At 42.6% G+C, this 21,551-nt stretch overlaps 1 protein-coding gene across 1 annotated transcript in view; it reads right to left on the bottom strand.

The window, feature by feature from the left end:
• Nucleotides 1-10,809: 10,809 nt before the first annotated feature.
• Nucleotides 10,810-21,551, bottom strand: part of LOC111966184 (dedicator of cytokinesis protein 3) — an 83,521-nt gene continuing 72,779 nt past the window's right edge. The window contains exons 44-54 of the mRNA XM_023990623.1: nucleotides 18,190-18,369; nucleotides 17,980-18,063; nucleotides 17,758-17,874; nucleotides 17,552-17,673; nucleotides 17,325-17,463; nucleotides 17,068-17,149; nucleotides 14,794-14,906; nucleotides 14,493-14,577; nucleotides 14,245-14,367; nucleotides 14,063-14,145; nucleotides 10,810-13,958 (exon numbers count right to left, since the gene is read on the bottom strand). Of these exons, the coding sequence (XP_023846391.1) occupies nucleotides 13,329-13,958; nucleotides 14,063-14,145; nucleotides 14,245-14,367; nucleotides 14,493-14,577; nucleotides 14,794-14,906; nucleotides 17,068-17,149; nucleotides 17,325-17,463; nucleotides 17,552-17,673; nucleotides 17,758-17,874; nucleotides 17,980-18,063; nucleotides 18,190-18,369 (1,758 nt within the window). The 3' untranslated portion in view covers nucleotides 10,810-13,328. The remainder of the gene's footprint in view (nucleotides 13,959-14,062; nucleotides 14,146-14,244; nucleotides 14,368-14,492; nucleotides 14,578-14,793; nucleotides 14,907-17,067; nucleotides 17,150-17,324; nucleotides 17,464-17,551; nucleotides 17,674-17,757; nucleotides 17,875-17,979; nucleotides 18,064-18,189; nucleotides 18,370-21,551) is intronic.

Genomic DNA, 21,551 nt, shown 5'->3' on the forward strand with positions numbered 1-21,551 from the left:
GCGGTGGCTGCAGGTATGCGTCTCCCTTTAAATTGTACCTTTTCCCATTAAAGGTGGAGTCTGCAACTTCTTGGTTCCCTGTGGCCAAAGGAAATGCTCAAACAGTCAATGTGCAAACGAAACGCACTCAAAAACAAAAGCCAATCAGTGTGCTTCAAACATACTGCAAAATACATGAAACACCCAAGTAGTGGTCCTGCTTTTCTTTTTTCTTTCAGAGATAATCAATATTTTTGAAACCACAGTGAAGAAGGCGCTTGTCAAGCCCTTTTACACACCATATAAAAATGACATAACACCAATTCTCCTCCAGCCAGGTTATTTTTATTTCCCCCCCGAACTGTCATGAGCCAGTGGGTGGCACGTAATTCCAAATGCCAGGTTTTCGGAGGGATGCTCTTCGCATCGTTGTGCTCTTGTCCTCGAACAATAACTGCAGTGAGACAGACAGGCTCCTCAACCCCGCTGGAGCAGAGGGCTCCGCCTGCATTCACAAATATCCGGCACACACAGACAGGGTTACTTACGTAAACACACACTGCACACACACTCGGACGGTGAACTAACACGCATGCATGCCACGCACACATATTTACGTTTTAGTCATTTAGCAGAAGCTCTTATCCATAGCAATTCACAGTTTGTGCATATAGTAAGCCAGCTTGGTGAGACAACCACGTATAACAGTCATAGTAAGTCAAATTTTTCCTCAATGAAGTAGCTATCAGCAAAGTCAGTGCTAGTAAGAAAAGACCAGGGCTAGTGTCAGCTCAAGAAAAGTGGTGATCATTTGAGAGCTAGGACAGAGAAGAGCTTTGACTGGGCTGACCGGGTGGGAGGCCCAAGAGACCAAAGGTGGCAGAATGGAGTACTCGGGTTKGGGTGTAGGGTTAGAAAGTAGGGAGGGGCAGTTCCCCTTGATGCTCTGTATGCACACACACACACACACTCAGATACTGTGTGCACGCACGCACGCACGCACGCACGCACGCACGCACGCACGCACGCACACGCACACACACACACACACGCACACGCACACACATCCAGATCAACTGAAGTACAGAGACGAGGGTACAGGTGGAGTGAGTAAGGAAGATAAGGGCACATGCAGTGACAGCTGGAAGGCAAAATACTGTAAAAGGAAATTCAGCAACAGCATCAACATTCACCACAGCAAAATCATCCTCTGGAGAGAAAACCAGCCTTGTTTCATTCCACTCTTAGAATACTTCTCAGTGGGATTGACAGGAGGCCTTGACAGCGATGTGTCATTACTGTTGCCATAGATATTCACTTACACTGGTCTCAGGAGGCATGCAACAATATTACCCTTTCACCAGGCTGTGACGTCCCTTTATGTAAATTCAGCTGAGGGCCGTGAAAGTATTCAAATTATCCAGTTTCTTTACACTGCTGATATGGAAGAGCTATTGTTAGTGTTGGCTGATTTGCCTACTGTAGAATTGGATCTCCCTCCCTCACTTTCTCTGTCTCTCTCTCCTTCTCTCTACAGCATAATTCTGCTCACTGAGCATTGAGCCAAAGGTCATAAAATATCCATGCCCTCAATGGTCTGTCTCTACCTCCCGCATCCCTCTCCATCTTTCTACTCCCCCCTCTCTCTCTCTCTTTCTTGCTCCTTCTCACTCACACCCTATTTATCTTCCTCTCTCATCTTCTTACTAAGATCTCTCACTGCACACAATAAAAATAAAAAAATTGATTCATGCATACACTGAAAGCAAAACATCATTATCTTGCATTATCTACAAATCAGAAACTACTATCTTTGATTGTGTTTACGTCCCAACACTACATACATCATTAACAAATATTGTGCTCTGTACAAATGCCCATACTGTATATATGAATGAGAATGCACAGGAGCACTTGTGCCACCTGCAGGAACAAGTATACATAGCACTATTGAATGCACGGCTGCCTAGGTCTGCTACCTAGTCTAATGCATTTTGACAGCTAACTGATGGAGTGAATTGAACAGCCGTTGACCTTTACCACACAATCTATCCATCTCACTCTCTCCCCCTTAATACGCACAACACCCTGTACAGGCCTCCTGTTTTCTATGTACGTTACATGGAAAGGCTTTGGAATGAGAATCGAATAGAGAATAAATGAGCTGTGATGTCAGACCACAGTAGCTATCCTACCTTTATTATTCAGGTTCTTTGTCCTAATCCATTCGCAGAGTTTTTAATTATTTGCTGCCTGAAGCACAGGAGGAGGGAATTGTGTAGGCTAAAGCATCTTCTAGGGTCTGCCATGGACCCAGGGGCCCGAAGTGAACCCTTTTCATAACACACACACACACACACATGCACACACACTTTCATGTACGCACACTTTCTTACTTGGTTACACTGTAAAAAGAAAAGGTTCCTGGAGTATCCTTTAGGGGTTCTTCAAATTGAAACTGTGGGGGAACCCCTGTAAGTTCTTCGAAGATACACCCAAGTCCAATGGGTATATCCTCCGACGTGTTGATGTTACTGTGTTAATGTTCTCCGTATCCATAGCCAGAATGATTTTGCAGTGCGTGGTGATCGAACAGATTTCCTGTTATATTCATCAGAGGTGCAGGGGAAGTGAAGTCTGAATTCAAAAATAGTAATTATACAGATGATTAACACAACATGCACACAACAGTATTCATACATTGGTTTTTGTGGTAAATGTGAATGAAAAAACTGTTTTGTTAATGGTTTTCATTCACATACATTGTCCATAATGTAGAGGCCTATGGGATATATTCATTGAACAGTTAAGGGAGGAGGATGTTAAATGTGATCTGCATAACATACCAATACCAATTTGTATACCTTTGTATGCCTCCTCCTCTGTATACCTGCAGACACAGACACAAAATACAGCTAGCCTTCAACATATTCATTTTAAATGTTTTATTTAAACTTAATTTAACCAGGCAAGTCAGTTAGGAACACATTCTTACTTACAATGACAACTTACCCCGGTCAAACACGGACGACGCTGGGCAAATTGTGCGCCGCACTATGGAACTCCCAATCACGGCCGGATGTGATACATCCTACATATTCTTAACTCTTTGTTGATTTAATATTCATTAAATTGTCAATTTTCTGTTTTAGAAAGATTTGCACAAATATGAAAAGATAGATGCTATCATCATCAAACAATATACATTTAGATCATACAAGGGACAAACCTTACCTTAAATTGAGGAGATCTGCAAATGTTTCAGTTAATTGCGTGCACCTGCTGTCCTTTCAAATTCGAATTAAAATCCAAATGTTTCAGTTGGGCAGTTAGGTTACTGCAAGAACACTCACCAACTAAGGAGGTTCCTTCGATGAACCCCGCCTCCTATGGGGTTATTGGAAGAACCTTTTGGCGGCAATTTTCAGTGCCAAGAACCCTAAGGTTCTTCTAAGAGCTTTGAGGATCTTAGAAGAACCCTTGTTGAACCCCTTATTTTTTTAGAGTGTATGGCGGCACAATGCACACACACACACACACACACAGTGTGGGTGACTATAACTGTGGTGTAGGCAACACAATGCAGTTACTGGAATCATCATGACCACAGCATCAAAGACCTGACAGATTCTCTACTTTTTCTTCAAACACAAAGCATAGCAAATGGATGGAGTTGAGTAGTTAACAACATTTCCACTGATGTCTGGCTTTAAACAAATAAAGCATATTGTGTGCATGTCCTGAAGGAAAGTTTCCATGTTGTTTTAAATAGGTTACTAGTCAACTTGAACTTGAGACCGAGAGTGCCTTTTCTAGATCATCATCGGATATAACACATTCATATATCACACTTTTGTAACGGTCTTTGATCTGTCAGGCCTTAAATGAAAGATAACAATTGGCCATTTCTGTTCATTAATAGTCAATAAAAAAGGTGTTCACAAAAATGAAAATGGATAGCATCTTTTTTTAAAGTTGCTGATTGAAGCATGTCACATGATGGAAGTTTGTCCCAAAAGACCCATCAAAGCCTCATGTACATATACATTAGTCTATAAAACAGTTTTTCCCTATCTGTAACTTGTGGACCCCTAGGTTTGCACATCTTTGTTTTTCAAATCAAATCAAAATGTATTTGTTACATACGCCAAATACAACAGGTGTAGACTTTACCGTGAAAGGCTTAATTATGAGCCCTGCAGAGTTAAAAATAAGTAAAAAACGAATAAATAACACATCGGATTAAAATACACAAGAACTTAGCTATATACGAGAAATAAATACACAGTGAGTAACGATAACTTGTCTATCTATATACACAGGGTACCAGTACCATATCAATGTGCAGGGGTACAATGTATTTGAGGTAGATATGTACATAAAGTCAGGGGTAAAGTGCCTAGGCATCAGAATAGATTATAATAATAATAATAGTAAAATAAAGAACAGAGTACCAGCAGCATATGATGAGGTGCTGTGTGTGTGTGTGTGTGTGTGTGTGTGTGTGTGTGTGTGTGTGTGTGTGTGTGTGTGTGTGTGTGTGTGTGTGTGTGTGTGTTGTCAGTATGTGTCTGTGTGCGTATGTATGTAGTGTATGGGTTTGTGTGAGTGTCAGTGTAGAGTGTGAGTGAGTGAGTGTGAGTGAGTGAGTGAGTGAGTGAGTGAGTGAGTGAGTGAAGTGAGTGAGGATGATGTGAGTACGTGGATGAGTGAGTGAGTGAGTGAGTGAGTGAGTGAGTGAGTGAGTGAGTGAGTGAGTGTGCATAGAGTTAGTGTAAGATAAGGTCAATGCAGATACTCCGGGTAAACATTTGAGTAACTATTTAGCAGTCTTATGGCTTGGGGGTAGAAGCTGTCACAGAGCCTGTTGGTGCGAGAGCCAATGCTCTATTACAATTTGCCGGACAGCAGAGCAGCAGAGCCGGTAGCAGAGTGAAGTCTAAGTCTTTAGCAATTTTTCGGGCCTTCCTCTGACACAGCCTGATATAGAAGTCCTGGATGGCAGGAAGCTCAGCCCAAGTGAAATCCGCACCACCCTCTGTAGCTTTGCGGTCGAGGGTAGTGCAGTGGCCATACCATTCAAGATGCTCTCAATGGTGCAGCTGTAGAACCTTTTGAGGATCTGAGGGCCAATGCCAAATCTTTTCAGCCTCCTGTTCTAGCCCAGCATTTGCATACCTGTTTTAAAAAATTATGAAGCGTTTAACTGGTTAAATCAGGTGCGCTAGTGCTGTGACATTGAGTAGAGATGTTACTACATCTGAAGGGAGATGGGGAAGAAGAGGGATATACACAATATCCTTAGCAGATGGAAAAGCTTTGGATCTGGAACCTCAGCCATTCCCTTTGTAGGTAAGAACTATTCTCTTTGATTTAAAAAGACTGGTATGCCATCTTGACTTGGTTGTTTAAAGGTATTCCAAAGAAACCTGACATATTAATGAATCAAACTTTGAAAACAATCATAATCATAATGACAAATACTGTAAAAAATAAATATCATGTCATTGTCACTGGCACTATCTTAGAATGTAACTACGGAAATGTGAACGTTCAATGTTGAAAAGGGAGGAATTATATGATGTGTTACGTAATGGACAAAGGAGTTTSACCATCGTTACTATTATTCCTTGTTTTACAACTAACTCTATTACAGATACGGAGGGGAGGACACTTCTCGTCTTGCTCCTCTCCGGTCAGTGGCACTGTTGTTTTTGTCTGTCTGTCTGTCTGTTCATCCGTCCGTCTGTCAGTCAGTGTCTGTAAATTTGTGAAGCCCAGAATTACTGCAGAGTACACTGACCTGGCCACCATAGACAGCATGGAGGACTCTGTAGGCAGTGGTTATAGAGGATCAGTCTGGATAGGGCTGCAGAAGGAGGATTCTGTCAGGTGGTATTGGTTACATTCAGGGGAATGTCTAGACGGGATCTTGGGTGATGACAACCCACCACCATTGTGCACAAACGCACTGGACGACTGGAAGATGGTAAGGTACAGATTATAAAAACTGCATAATAGTGCGATTAACATTTTAAGGTATTATCCGATTGAACCGACGTATGCAGAGGTTACTGTGAATGCATTCTCAGCATTCAAATCTTCCACGATACGGATTTCATCTCGGCCATAACATATTTTTGTTTTTATCAATAGATGTCTTTACTTCCCCAACCACTTAAACACTAACCCACATATATATATATATATATCTCTCTAGTCACCCCCAAACCAAATCTTCCTTTGGACGCCTCTCCTTCCAGTTCTCTGCTGCCAATGACTGGAAACGAACTACAAAAATCTCTGAAACTGAAACACCTATCTCCTCACTAGCTTAAGCCACCAGCTGTCAGAGCAGCTCTAGATTACTGCACCTGGTACATAACCCATCTACAATTTAGCCCAAAACAACTACCTCTTACTACTGTATTTATTTATTAATTTATTTTGCTCCTTGCACCCCATTATTTTCTGTCTCTACTTTGCACTTTCTTCCACTGCAAACCACCATTCCAGTGTTTTTTTAGTTTTTATTTTTACTTGCTGGTTGTACTCACTTCGCTCCATGGCCTTTTATATTTTTATTTATTATTACATATATTTGTTTGCCTCACCTCCCTTATCTCACCTCACTTGCTCACATGTATAGAACTTTTTTTTTTTTCACTGTATTATTGACTATATGTTGTTTTAACTCCATGTGTAACTATGTGTTGTTGTATGTGTCGAACTGCTTTGCTTTATCTTGGCCAGGTCGCAATTGTAAATGAGAACGTGTTCTCAATTTGCCTACTTGGTTAAATAAAGGTTAAATAAAAAATAAAAAATAAAAAAATAAAAAATATCCCTTGACAGTAGTCCTTGTATTTACAGTAACTATTGGTTTTATGAAATCTGCCTATTTATCTAATTTCAGAGATAAATTCCCTATATGTTGCTGTGGACTTAGCATTTATCTGGGAAGATTATCAGAAGTACTGTCGACAGCACTACACAGACCTAGCCAGTGCCCTGAACCAGAATGAGAACCAGAAGATCCAGACGACTACAACGTGGGAGTATTATACGTGGATCGGCCTGCACAGGGACTCCTTCAAGTGGTCAGACCAGAGTGCCTACTCATTCAAAAACTGGAAGCAAGGACAACCTCAATACAATGTGACCCACGAATGTGTGGTGTCTTCTACACACAAATGGGAATATGAAGTTGAGCGATATGCAACGACGTACCCTTTCTTCTGCCATGGTGCCCTTCATGTATGAAAAGATAAGCAGTCAGAGTGAAGCTGATAGCAGACTCGTATGTGACCATGACTGATCCGGCTGTGCTGGAGGCCACCTTGACGGCAGATACAGGTATAAAATGATGGAGAAGGGAGATGTCTCAAGCTGCCAAACTGAGTTGGAAAAGGCAGCCAGGCGGAGAAGACTTCAAGGAGGAGAAGGAGATGGAGAGATGTGAGAAGAAAAGGGGGAAGGAAAAAAATGAAGGGAAAAAGAGAATTATAACTTTGTGAAATATCATCTGATCGACAGTTAWTGTTAATCTCCTATATTCTGATGGGATATTTAGTAGCCTATGTATATTGCCACATTTTTTGTCAATAATTTTATTGTGAAATGTGTACCTTAACTAATACAAAAACATTTTCTTCATGCTAATAAAAAAAATGTGTTCAAAGTTTTTATTGGTGGAGATTGTGGAGAAGCACATAGTGCTCCTCCACTCCTCTGTTCTAGTAAGWGGTAGCCGTTGTACAGGCCGGTTAACGCCATGTGGACATTTTGTTTGTTTGCAGTAAATTATGACATACTGTACATGTAGCCTGCGCAGCTCAACTCTAAATATGTATTACTGTTTAAAATACATTTGTTTTTATCGTATAACATTACCATTAACTTGCACCACTGTCTTTGACTGAGTTTGGTAGAGCAGGTACAAGCAAGTATCAGGCACTAGGGGTCAAAGTGTGTTCCCGAAAGAATGCGCATACTTGCTTGAGCACCTTTACACTACGCAGGCGCTACCTCTGTTCTTGAAGAAGGGGTGGTATCATTTTGGTTCATAAATTATTGCTCCACTCAGCAGCCTGATGGCTCATAATAATGTCTGGAACGGAGCAAATGGAATAGCATCAAACACATGGAAACCATGTGTTTAGTGTATGTGACACCATTCCATATTTTCCGCTCCTAGCCATTACTACAAGCCCAAACTCCCCAATTAAGTTGCCACCAACCTCCTGTGATTCACGTGCTTTGAACTTGTTGAGAAACGCTGATTGGCTAATGGCCAACAAGCTACATAAACCGTCAACTAAAATTAGGATTACAGCTATCATCCTTGTAAACAAATTATCGTGTTCAAAAACCATGTTAATTGAGAGCTTTTTATAAATCATGTTTTGCTGCATTTAAGTGCAGAAAATGCGGTAATCAAGGTAATTTCTTTAGGAGAAGTGGGAGCTCTGGATAATAGGCGAGTTTCCAYTAGTAAATACCAGTTGGAGGGCCGTTCAAGTAGATTATTCACAGTCGTATGTAGTAAATGTCCACTTCCCACTTGGTTACGAATGCAGCATTACATACCTGCCCTTGCTGTCTTCCAGATATGTGGCAGGTAATGCTACGATCCTAACCAAGTACCACTGGGAAAAATCCACTTGAACGTCCCTCCAACTGGTAATTACAAGTGGGAAACTCGTCTATCATTCCTGAGCTCCAATTTACCCACATGCTGCCTCTGGCCAAGGCAGCAGCTACTCTTCCTGGGGTCCAGCAAAATTAAGGTAGCTCATACAATTTCAAAAACACAATACATTCACAGATTTCACAACACACTGTGTGCCCTCAGGACCCTACTCCACCACATATCTACAGTACAAAATCCATGTGTACGTGTGTGTATAGTGCGCATGTTTTATCGTGTGTGTGTGTATGCATGTGTCTGTGCCTATGCCCGTGTTGCTTCACAGTCCCCGCTGTTCCAGGTGTATTTGTAATCTGTTTTTTAAATCTAATATTACTGCTTGCATCAGTTACTTGATGTGGAATAGAGTTCCATGTAGCCATGGCTCTATGTAGTACTGTGCAGCTCCCATAGTCTGGACTTGGGGACTGTGAAGAGACCTCGTGGCATGTCTTGTGGGGTATGCATAGGTGTCTGAGCTGTGTGCCAGCAGTTCAAACAGACAGCTCGGTGCATTCAACATGTCAATGCCTCTCATATATATAARCAGTGATGAAGTCAGTCTCTCCTCCACTTTGAGCCAGGAGAGATTGACATTAGCTCTCCGTGTACATCCAAGAGCCAGCCGTGCTGCCCTGTTCTGAGCCAATTGCACTTTTTTTGTTGCACCTGACTGAACAGTAGCCCAGGTGTGACAAAACTAGGGCCTGTAGGACCTGCCTTGTCGATAGCACTGTCAAGAAGGTAGAGCAGCGCCATGGACTTACTTCTCCCCATCTTAGCTACTGTTGTATCAGTATGTTTTGACCATGACAGTTCACAATCCGGGGTTACTCCAAGCAGTTGTCACCTCAACTTGCTCAATTTCCACATGATTAGTTCATGGTTGACGCAGCTTGTTGGCCATTAGCCAATTGCCGTTTCTCAACGAGTTCAAAGCATGTGAATGCATCAGACTGGTATTTACGACTTTGCAACTGGTAATTACCACCTTCCCACTTGCTTATGAACTCAGCATTAGGGTCGAGTGCCTGCTGGCCAACTGCATCACAGACGCATGCCAGATCTCGCAATGCCTAGATATGTATTAAACTATCAGCTAACCACAKCATATGGTATATGTTGTGATACCCTGCTTAGACGTTGCATGCATCAACCAATGGTTGTGTGACATATCAGACTGTTAGGTCGAGCGCCAGATTGCTATAACATGTGGTTAGCTGATACGTAAAACACCCATCCAAGCTTAGCAAGATCTGGCATGAGTCAGCAACATCTGAGTAGGAGAACAGGACTTAGCCATCGGATGCCCGACTGAACAGTCGATGACGTGGCACGCAACCAGTGATGTAAAGTGCTTACAGTAAGTAAAAATACTTGAAAGTACTACTTAAGTCGTTTTTTGGGGTATCTGTACTTTACGATTTATATTTTTGACAACTTTTACTGCCACATTCCTAAAGAAAATAATGTACTTTTTATTCCATACATTTTCCCTGACACCCAAAAGTACTTGTTACACTTTGAATTCTTATCAATAGAACATCCATACTGCCTCTGATCTGGTGGACTCACTAAACAAATGCTTCATTTGTAAATTATGTCTGAGTGTTRAAGTGTGCCCCTGGCTATCTGCATAAAATAAAAAATAAATKAAAATGGTGCAGTCTGGTTTGCTTAATATAAGGATTGTGAAACTGTTTATACTTTTACTTTTGATACTTAAGTATATTTTAGCAATTACATGTACTTGTGATACTTAAGTATATTTAAAAGTAGTATTTTCATTATTTAACAGCTGTCAATTTAGCTTTGCTTTTGGTGAATCAACTTTACTTCATTTTCTTTTWAAAACTTTCTATACAAAGTTCCTACAAGATGTTATGCCTTTTGCTCCTTTGAACCTTACAAGAAAAGGGGAAAAAACATACTTCACAACTAAAAGTCTTTCTTAATAGCTAAATATGTGTGTTAAACTGATACATCTGTCTGCAACCAAATGTCCTTCTGCTAAAAAATAAAGATTGACTGATAGTGAAAGTAGCAGAGTAACCTACTGTCAATTTCCATTYCCAGTCAAACATACCGCCAATCATTGGTTCTATTTTCCACAGAGCAGCAAGCAATGRAAATGACAGAGACAGATAAAAGATTGTCTTTAATGTTTGGCATCGTGAATGAATCCATAACACAGCAGTTATGAGAGTAGGAAAACCACCTTTACAACCAAACACTGTTTGATCATGCTAACACCATCTGTACAAGAAAGCACATTGAAAAGTGTACAAAGTATTTATATTTGAAGACTTGAAGTCAAGAACAGCGCAGACAACCACAGTCTAATGGATTTGTCTCCTTTAAAACATTGATTATAGATATTCATCAATTACGTCGATTTCTGGAGTAGATGTATTTACACAAAACGATACAATTATTTTAGGGGGGGGGGGGTCTGCAATAATTTTCAAAAATATTTCACAATACCGCTGTATGTACAGTAACAGAATTTACATTGAAAAATTCTATTGTACCCATGTTTGATCGGAGTATCGCACCTCTTCTCACAAACATCAGCTTCCCCATACATCTGACTTTCATCTTATATCTGATCCATAGTTCTGTACTTCCATACCAACTCCACAGTCTGCAAAACATACCCTACATCCTTCCATGATACATTGGTGAAATATGTCCTTACAACAGATGTACCTGCATACAAAAATAGATGTCTGATCAGTGGACAACCTAATGTGCAAGAACACAACGCAAAGCATTCACCTGCAAAAAACTACTTGGGGAAACAAAGACCTGTATTTTGTTTAACAGTAACCTCCACCTTCCAACCCACTGGTTGGTTATCACATTACATCTCAGCAAACACTGTCTGGTGTACTTCCATTGCCCAAGGAGATCAACCTCATGGTCCTGTCTGAGCTTCTCATACTCATCCCCTGTGCACACAAACATCTCTCTATTGCAGATCAGAGGGAAGAGAAACTGCAGGCGAAACTAAGTATACTGTAGTGCTACAAACCCAAACAGCAACCTTCAACCGAGGCAGGACAAAACAGATGTCACACATAGATGTCATGAGGTTTGTTCGGAAAGCGTAGAGAACGTGATGACAAACGAGAGCCGTCGTTTCATGAGCTTCACAGAAACAGTCAAGTGAGGTGTCAGAATGAGAGACTGATACTGAATTTCAGTGCACTTAAGGCAGGTAGTTGTTTAGAACTCTGTTTGAGGGAGTTTGGATTTGCCATTCGGTGGGCAGAGGGGGGTGAAGGTGAGTAGAACAGGTAACAGACAGGAGCAATGTCATTGCCATTAGTCCTTTTACACACAGTCCATATGTATTACTTGTTAATTGACATCATCTTGAAACATATAGTGGCAGAGATAGGGTGTGATAATTGTTTTTATGAGTATAGTTAGTCCAATAGGTGGTTGAGGTACTGTTGAGCCATTATTCTTCGCTACTTCTCATCTTACTCCTAGTTGAGTGTTAAGGATTTTCTCCATCACTATCTCCTTTCAAGGAACAATCCAGTCTTATTGAGTCCAACTGACATTGGGAACTCACTGTTGTTCCAGAGCGCTCTGTGGCACCTGACAATTCCACCCCTTTCTTTGTAGCCCTCCCACGGATTTATCAGCTCTTTCAGTCTGGGTAACATTCACGCTCCTCTCGTGAGATATTTCGGTCTGTTACACAAAAGACAAGAAGACTGTAATAAAGACAACTTCACTTGAACAGAAAAGAAGAGCTGCCACTTGTGTAATACAAACAGCACATCTTGTCTGAATACATTCACATTGTTTTCCATACGTACTGTATGGAGGGATAATCCTAAACTGAGGTTTATATGTCCCTAGAGGCTTTGGTCAAGAAGAGTGACCCAGGTCCAAATAACAGACCTGCTTTCAATGAGAAGCAGGTCGCAGAATAGAACAGAAGATTGGAGAACGTCATATGGCGAAGCACTATACAGCGTTTTGTAAAACAGAAGATGGGAAATTCTATTTGAAAACCCCATGCATACTGTAGCAAGTGTATCAAAATAATAGGATAGATATATGGAGCATTAAAAGCAGAAAAGTCATCATGACTTTACTAAGAGTAGTATAACTTCTGTAGTTGCCTTTCGTTGTGGAAAAGGGAGGGGGATTCTATTTGGGGCTCGTATGGGTTGATCATGTTGATGAGGATCGTCATGTTTCACAAAACGGCTGTATGTTGTTCTCAAATGAAAATAAACTAAACATGCTCACAGACCAGTTGTACAACAGTGTACAGTCAATATCAATTTAAACAAAGTCATTATTACCGGTCACATTGTCCAACAGATAATATTCCCTTATTAATTCCTATGATGCTGCTTCATCCATTCAGAATCAGACAATACACTGAGGAGAGTGAGGGTGCAACTCAATAGTCTAAAGTGGCTTCCTCTCCCCTTCATCTGCTCTGATATAAAAACATGGGATAGATGAACGCAATATTGTTAATGCCTACAATGTATCCGCGTGATTCACCAGCCCATGTTCTTTCACATCAATACAGATGAAGGCAAGGAGACAACGGGAAGGGAGCCACTTTAGACTAGTAAGATGCACCGAGGTGAGTAAAATCTCCAAGAGGCCCAGCCCTGTCGTCTCCTCATGGTGTCTCCTCGTGCTCCTCGCTAATGCACTGCTCCCAGGCAGCCTTGGCTAGCTCCTCTCTGTGGCTGTGGGGGGAGTGGAAGATCCTCCGAGGAAGGGGGACGGGCTGGGGCACCAGGGAGCTCAGGTCCTCCTCAGGGATGCACCCTTCCCTCAGGTAGGGCTTGGGGGGCACAGCTGGGGGCTGAGGGCGCCGGTAAGGAATGTGGTGTGCGCCGTGGAGGGGTATCTGGTGGTGGGTGGGCCCGTGGGGATGAGGGTGGCCGTCGAGGCTGGCTGGTTGGTGGTGAGAGTGGGGGTGGAAGTGAGTTTGGGATTGGGGGAGTTGTGAGACAGGGTTACGGTAGTGAAAGGGTCGGACATGGTCGAGGGACTCTGGTTCTGGCCCACTGTAGTGGATGTGCAGATAGGGAGAGGCCAGGTACTCATCAGGGGTCCACAGGTGGCTGGGTAAGGGCTCCATGGCGTCATTCCGCACAGTTTGGGCATCGGGGTACTGGGCCCCAAAGTTACTCTCACTCAGAGAGGAGACCCCGCTGCTGGCGCTGCCCGAGAGGGTGGAATTACTGCCCCCCAGGGCTGACTGAGGACTAGTGGGGGAGCCGGGTATGGGGTGGAGAGGAGACTGGAGGGATGGAGAGAGAGAAAGAGGAAGATAAGAAATGGGTTGGCATCTGTTTGACCAAGTAAAGAAGATGTACCGGTACAGGATGTTGAACTGTCTTTTACCTTTCTGAGAGAGCGAACAGGCAGTGCCGGGGGCGGGTCACTGTTCTGGTGGTGGAACGCATCAAAGTGCATCAGGAAGTGACCTAAAGAGGAGGTGAAAACAATCATATCAGAATAAACTTCCAAAACATGACAGCCAAGGGACTCTTACCCATAGATAAGGTGTATATAATTGGTGTTACCTGGTGGGAAGGACCTGGGTGGGACAGGGGGCATGATGACACCCCCTGTAGGTCCCTGGATGTAGGGCACTGTCTCCCTGCCCTCGCCATCTAGACTCCAGCTGCTCGGGGCACTAGGGAACACTGGGGGAACACCAGCAAACGACAGGCTCACTACTGTAAGTTCTGTCCTACTTAGCTCATTTCTCATGAACACTAAGAGAACACCAGCATTTACCAATTTTAAGACAGGCATACAGTATACTCACCTTTCTCTGGCAAGCTCACGGGAGGGTCAACGCAAGGCTTACAGGGGTTCACTTGCTGGAGCAAGGCACGTTGCAGATGGTTGCTCTGCAAACAGAGAGACAACAGAGTCTAAAGATAACTGAAAAGGACAAGAACAAACGGTGTGTTCTGGGGGCTCAGTACCAGTCTATTTCTGCTTTGGCCAGCCTATTCTTACGCTCAGTGAACTAGCTGCCGTCGTCTCCTTAATTAACTAATGCAGCAATGTCATCAGTTCCCTTCAGTGCTATTTTAACATAGTTTGGTCTGTAACGTCAGCACCTGTCYGTTCTCAGTCATGGTGTAGTACATGGTGTTGTTGACTCTCTGGTGAGGCGGCAGCAGCATCATCACCTCCCGGTTGTGTTTGGCTTTATCCGGCAGGGACGGGGAGCCTGGGGGAGGAAGGGGGGAGAGGACAGGTCAGACAGACATCAGAGACCCATTGGGAGAATCTCAATTGGATTTGCTGAATTCTTCATGTCCTCTTCTCCATCCTCTCCTTCCCTCCTTTTAAAAAAAGGTCAAAGGTAATTGATGTGAGGAGGCAAGGAGAGGAAGCCTGGAAACAAATRMTCTTGTATGAAATGAAACTCTCCTTCTCCACTAACCCATCATCAGGCAAATTACGTTTACAGATGAGGAATCGCAAAACATGTGTAAAGTGGTAAAAATTAAAATTAAATTTGCTAGTTGTGCCAGACATTTTATAGTAGATAAAAATATGAGTAGCATTTTGTTTTTTAACGTGTGAATGCTTTTCTCCTCTGATAAAACAACAGAGGATTCAAAATGGGGTTTGGCAGATTTCACATCTCTTTCGAATAGGATACATTTGAGTATCCAAGGCCAAAGGAGGCTTTCGAGGAGAGGAGCAAACTCCTCAGTTCGCCTATTAACAAATTGACACACCTAMATATGGCGACCATTTATCGGTTCCCAGCTGACGGAGGAGAGGGGGACGGAGGAGTCGAGGAGAGGACAGACTTTTCCCCTATTGATACATTGGAAGTACACTGACTAACAGTAAAATAGGCTCATATCACTCCCTCAAGTCACAACCATGAACATAAGTTTAAAATAGATGCTTACAGGTCTGTTAGGGATCCCTGTTTGCCAGAAATAATTAAAGCAAAGCATGAAAACCATTATCAGAGATCTGTGATCTGATGTTCTACAGTATCTAAGCTTGAAACTGTTGTTTCTCAGCACAACATGTCAGGTAAAATATACAGTACCAGTCAAAAGTTTGGACACACCTCATTGCAGGGTTTTTCTTTATTTTTTACTATTTTCTACATTGTAGAATAATAGTGAAGACATCAAAACTATGAAATAACACACATGGAATCATGCAGTTACCAAAAAMGTGTTAAACAAAACAAAATATATGTTATATTTGAGACTTGTCAAAGTAGCCACCCTTTGCCTTGATGACAGCTTTGCACACTCTTGGCATTCTCTCAACCAGCTTCATGAGGTAGTCACCTGGAACGCATTTCAATGAACATATCCTTCTTAATGCGTTTGAGCCAATCAGTTGTGTTGTGACAAAGTAGGGGTGGTATACAGAAGATAGCCCTATTTGGTAAAAGAYCAAGTCCATATTATGGTAAAAACGGCTCAAATAAGCAAAGAGAAACGACAGTCCATCATTACTTTAAGACATGAACTTCTAAAGTTTTTTCAAGTGCAATCGCAAAAACCATCAAGCTCTATGATGAAACTGGCTCTCATGAGGACCGCCACAGGAAAGGAAGACAGAGTTACCTCTGCTGCAGAGGATAAGTTCATTAAAGATAACTGCAGCTCAGATTGCAGCCCAAATAAATGCTTCACAGAGTTCAAGTAACAGACACATCTCAACATCAACAGTTCAGAGGAGACTACATGAACCATGAATCATACCTTCATGGTCGAACTGCTGCAAAGAAACCACTACTAAAGGACACCAATAATAAGAAGAGACTTGCTTGGGCCAAGAAATACGAGTAATGGATATCAGACTGGTTGAAATCTGTCTTTTGGTTGTCCAAATTTGAGATTTCTGTCTTTATGAGACGCAAAGTAGGTGAACTGATGATCTCTGCATGTGTGGTTCCCACCGTGAAGCATGGAGGGGTTGTTGTGATGGTGCTTTGCTGGTGGCACTGTGATTTATTTAGAATTCAAGGCACACTTAACCAGTATGGCTACCATGGTATTCTGCAGCGATACACCATCCAATCAGGTTTGCGCTTAGTGGGACTATCATTTGTTTTTCAACAGGCAAAGGGTACTTTGAAGAACCTAAAATCAAAAATATATTTTGATTTGTTTAAAACACTTTTTTGGTTACTACATGATTCCATGTTTGCTATTTCATAGCTGTAATGTCTTCACGTCTATTCTACAATGTAGAAAATAGTAAAAATAAAGAAAAACCCTTGAATGAGTAGGTGTGTCCAAACTTTTGACTGATACTGTACATTGTTGAGAATGTTAAATGTACAACTGCCCAAGAACATGATAATGATGAGTTGGAGGTATTTACTGCCTGGTGCAGGTGACACTCACCTCTGGCACTAGATGGGGCAGAGTTAATAACCTGGGAGGAGGTGGACCGAATGGAGCTCAGACTGGAGGAGGAGGGGCTTGGCTGTAAAATAATATATCTGTTTATTCACATATCTTCAAAACATACAAAACCTGCATGTGTGTGTGTGTGTGTGTGTGTGTGTGTGTGTGTGTGTGTGTGTGTGTGTGTGTGTTGTGTGTGTGTGTGTGTGTGGTGTGTGTGTGTGTGTGTGTGTGTGTGTATTCATTCCACCCACCTCCATGTGAGCCGTGTCCTCAGGGTGCTCTCCCAATAGGCCGTCTGTCAGGATGACCATGTTACCTCCCGCCTCGCTGGAGGTGTGAGAAGAGAGGGAGGAGGAGGACTGGCGGATAGAACCCTGCAGGTTCATAGGGCTGCAGAGAGAGAATCATATTCTAATCTCACAGATTACTGTAGCGTCTCTTCTTTCCCAAGTTAAATCTCGTACAAGACGTGACTGACCTGTGTCTGTGAATCAGACGGACACTTTCTGGGCTCATGTGGCTGTGAGTGGTCAGGATGCCTCTGGGATTGTTGACTCCAGTGCAGGCTGCTGGCAACCCCTGCTGAGTGACATGTAAACACTGCTCTGAATAATCACTCTGACTGCACACACACACACCAACTCATTAGGACACACAAACAGAAGAGTATGTAAAACCACTCACCTGATGTAAACCGGTCCTCATCATGTGGAACTGATCGATCAGCTTTTTGTGCAGAGGACGCATTTCTGGGTGCACCAACTTCTCATGGACGGCCAGCCCCACTCCAAGGATGTGAACCTGTGACAATGAAACAACACGTAGGAAAGATATGGTTTCTATCTTCTGTACCCATATACACTGTGTGGACCACTGGCCAGTGACGAGTTAAGAGCTTTGCCTGACCTGTTCCTGCATTACGTCTTTGAGCTGGGTGATCTTCTCTGTGTCCTCTGCATGGCTGTTCATGTAGTCCTTTTCAAAGAACGCCTGTTGAGGAGGAATATAGGATATGAATGCGTTACAAGGCATGGCAGATAACAATATATGTCCTGGAAGAAAACCACCAAAGTATCCATTCAAATCCACCCACATCTCCCTCCCTTCCCTTAGTACCTCCTGGTATTTGGCAATGCCCCCATTGACGGCAGCGTCTATGACCCCGTTGAGCAGCATGCTGAGGGGGTTAATGTTGCCATGGTGCTGTCTGTGCTGGTACTGGCTAATCAGAGTCCGCAGCTCCTGGGTCTTATTTTCCACCACGTAGATGGCATTCTCCAGAGGGCTCACCTCCAACTGCACACACACACACACATACAGTATTCAGACCCCTTCACTTCTTCCACATTGTTACGTTACAGCCTTATTCTAAAATTGATTAAATAAAACATTTTCTTCATCAATCGACGCACAACACCGCATAATGACGGAGACAAAACAGGTTAATTTTTTGGGGGAAATGTATTAAAAATAAAAACAGAAATACCTTATTTACATAATTATTCAGAGACTCGAAATTGAGCTCAGGTGCATCCTGTTTCCATTGATAACCCTTGAGGAATTGTCTGTAGAGCTCCGAGACAGGATTGTGTCGAGGCACAGATCTGGGGAAGGGTAACAAAAWATGTCTGCAGCATTGAAGGTGCCCAAGAACACAGTGGCCTCCATCATTCTTAAATGGAAGAAGTTTGGAAGCGCCAAAACTCTTCCTAGAGCTGGCCGCCCGGCTAAACTGAGCAATCAGGGGAGAAGGGTCTTGGTCAGGGAGGTGACCAAGAACCCGATGGTCACTCTGACAGAGCTCCAGAGTTCCTCTGTGGAGATGGGGGAACGTTCCAGAAGGACAACCACCTCTGCAGCACTCCACCAATCAGGCCTTTATGGTAGAGTGGCCAGACGGAAGCCACTCCTCAGTAAAAGGCACAACAGCCTGCAAGGAGTTTTCCAAAAGGCACCTAAAGGACAATGAAAAACAACATTCTCTGGTTGGCCTGAATGCCAAGAATCACGTCTGGAGGAAACCTGGCAACATCTCTACGGTGAAGCATGGTGATGGCAGCATCATGCWGTGGGGATGGTTTTCAGCGGCAGGGACTGGAAGATTAGTTAGGATCAAGGGAAAGATGAACGGAGCAAAGTACAGAGAGATCCTTGATGAAAACCTGCTCCAGAGCGCTCAGGACCTCAGACTGTGGCGAAGGTTTATCTTCCATCAGGACAACAACCCTAAGCACACAGCCAAGACAACGCAGGAGTTGCTTTGGGACAAGTCTCTAAATGTCCTTGAGTGGCCCAGCCACAGCCCGGACTTGAAACTCTTCAAACGTCYCTGGAGAGAGCTGAAAACATCTGTGGAGCAACATTCTCCCCATCCAACCTGACAGAGCTTGAGAGGATCTGCAGAGAAGAATGGGAGAAACTACCCAAATATAGGTGAGTCAAGCTTGTAGCATCGAGGCTGTAATCACTGCCAAAGGTGCTTCAACAAAGTACTGAGTAAAGGGTCTGAAAACTTATGTAAATGTGATATTTTTATATTTTTTATAATTTAGCAAAAATGTTTAAAAACCTGTTTTTGCTTTGTCATTATGGGGTATTTTGTGTAGATTGATGAGGGTTAAAAACAATTTAATACATTTTAGAATAAGGCTGTAAATAAGAATTTGTTCTTAACTGACTTGTCTAGTTAAATAAAGGTTAAATAAAAAATGATGGGGGTTCTATGTGTTGAGAAGCTTGGTGAGTTGGTTACATTTGGATAGAGATTTAGTGAAGAGTGATAGTTGAGCATTTTTWGAATATTATTAAATTCAAATTAGTTTCTAGGAGGAGGTAGATTTTATGTAGTGTTCTCGGTTTTCAAACTTTATTTTTGTGTGGAGTTAGTCCAATTTATTTCAATTTGCCATGCTAACTTTAGTAGCCAGTGCTAATGTTAGCTAGCTACCAGAGTGCAGTTTTCTCCACCAGAACTGCTAGATAATGCAAACAACAATATAGTTGATTTTTTGTTTCATTGCCCACATCAGATTCAAGCTTCTTGGAAAAAGCTGCATCGATCATGTAAATGGACAAACGTCTGCGTATTCAAACTATGCGACACAATGAGAAGTAAAGAAGAAACAGGATCACAAGCAGATTAAGGGTTGGCTTTTACTTAGGGGCACGATGGGAAGGATCGTTCAGCTAACTGAACTATAAGGAGCTTGCAGAGGTAATTTTTTATTTTATTTCACCTTTATTTAATTGTCAAGTCAGTTAAGAACAAATTCTGATTTACAATGACGGCCTACTTGTAAAACCCCCACGGCCAAACCCTCGCCTAACCCGGACGAAGCTGGGCCAATTGTGCGCAGTCCTATGGGACTCCCGATCATGGCCGGTTATGATACAGCCCGGGATCGAACCCAGATCAATAGTGACACCTCTAGCACTGAGAAGCAGTGCCTTAAGACCACTTGCCACTTGGGAGGCCCAAGKTATGATGCTTTACTTGCTGAGCATATGGAAGTTTCTACTGTCTTCTCCGGGATGTCAAAATYAATTCAGAATGATTTGATTGCTTCCATTGCATCATCCATTAATAGTAAGGCACTGCATCTCAGTGCTTTACTCGCAGGTGGGGCAGAGCCCCAATTGTTTTGAGCCCCCACCTGTTCAGCTAAAAAAATATTCGAATAATACTTTTTTGCATGTTATTTCGACATTAATACATGTTACATATCGGTTTGCAAACAAAATTGACTGAGTTAATAAATCTGCATACAAACATGGTCTCTTTTTTGCTTTCTTGAGTAAGGCAGCTCCAAAATGTTGGTGTTTCAGCTTAGCTCAGTGCTCTCTGTGGTGGAGGGGCAGCCAGCGTAAAATACAGAGCGTAGGGGTTGGTAATCTTCTCTAGTTGCGGCGTGATTGGCTCAGCGTTCTGTCACTCATGGTGACACTACGTCACCGCAAAATCTACAGGGAGAACTAGAAACTTCAAGCCCCCTTGGGTGTTGCCATAGAGTTTCATTAGAAGTGCCCATCCAAGAAAGGTCATTAGCCACAGATAAAATGACGTCAAATCAATTATATCTACCGTAGCTTTGATTGGACAGATCATGTCAACATCATACTTTCAAAATCTTAGCTAGCAAGCTAGACAAGCAGTCATCATCAYGAATCACGTCTACAATGTACTGGCAAATCCTTTTCATCGACCATTGGACATAAACATCACACAACAAGTTGGAAATCGCTAATTACACAATGAGTGGTTTGGAAGGAATCAGCGGCTAACTGCAGGCGTTGCAAAGAAATCACTATTTTGCTTCCCCTGCCTGCTATTTGGTGAAGAGTGTGTGTGGTCCAAGTCTGGGTTTAAGGGTCTCTTTTCCAAGCTTAAAAGGATAAACATTCACACGCAACACCATGTGCCAGAAAAGGTTGAATATATAGGCCATGCTGTCAATCCAGCATGACTTCTGCCACAACTG

This window comes from Salvelinus sp. IW2-2015, linkage group LG7, assembly GCF_002910315.2.
Source record: "Salvelinus sp. IW2-2015 linkage group LG7, ASM291031v2, whole genome shotgun sequence".
Taxonomy (NCBI): domain Eukaryota; kingdom Metazoa; phylum Chordata; class Actinopteri; order Salmoniformes; family Salmonidae; genus Salvelinus; species Salvelinus sp. IW2-2015.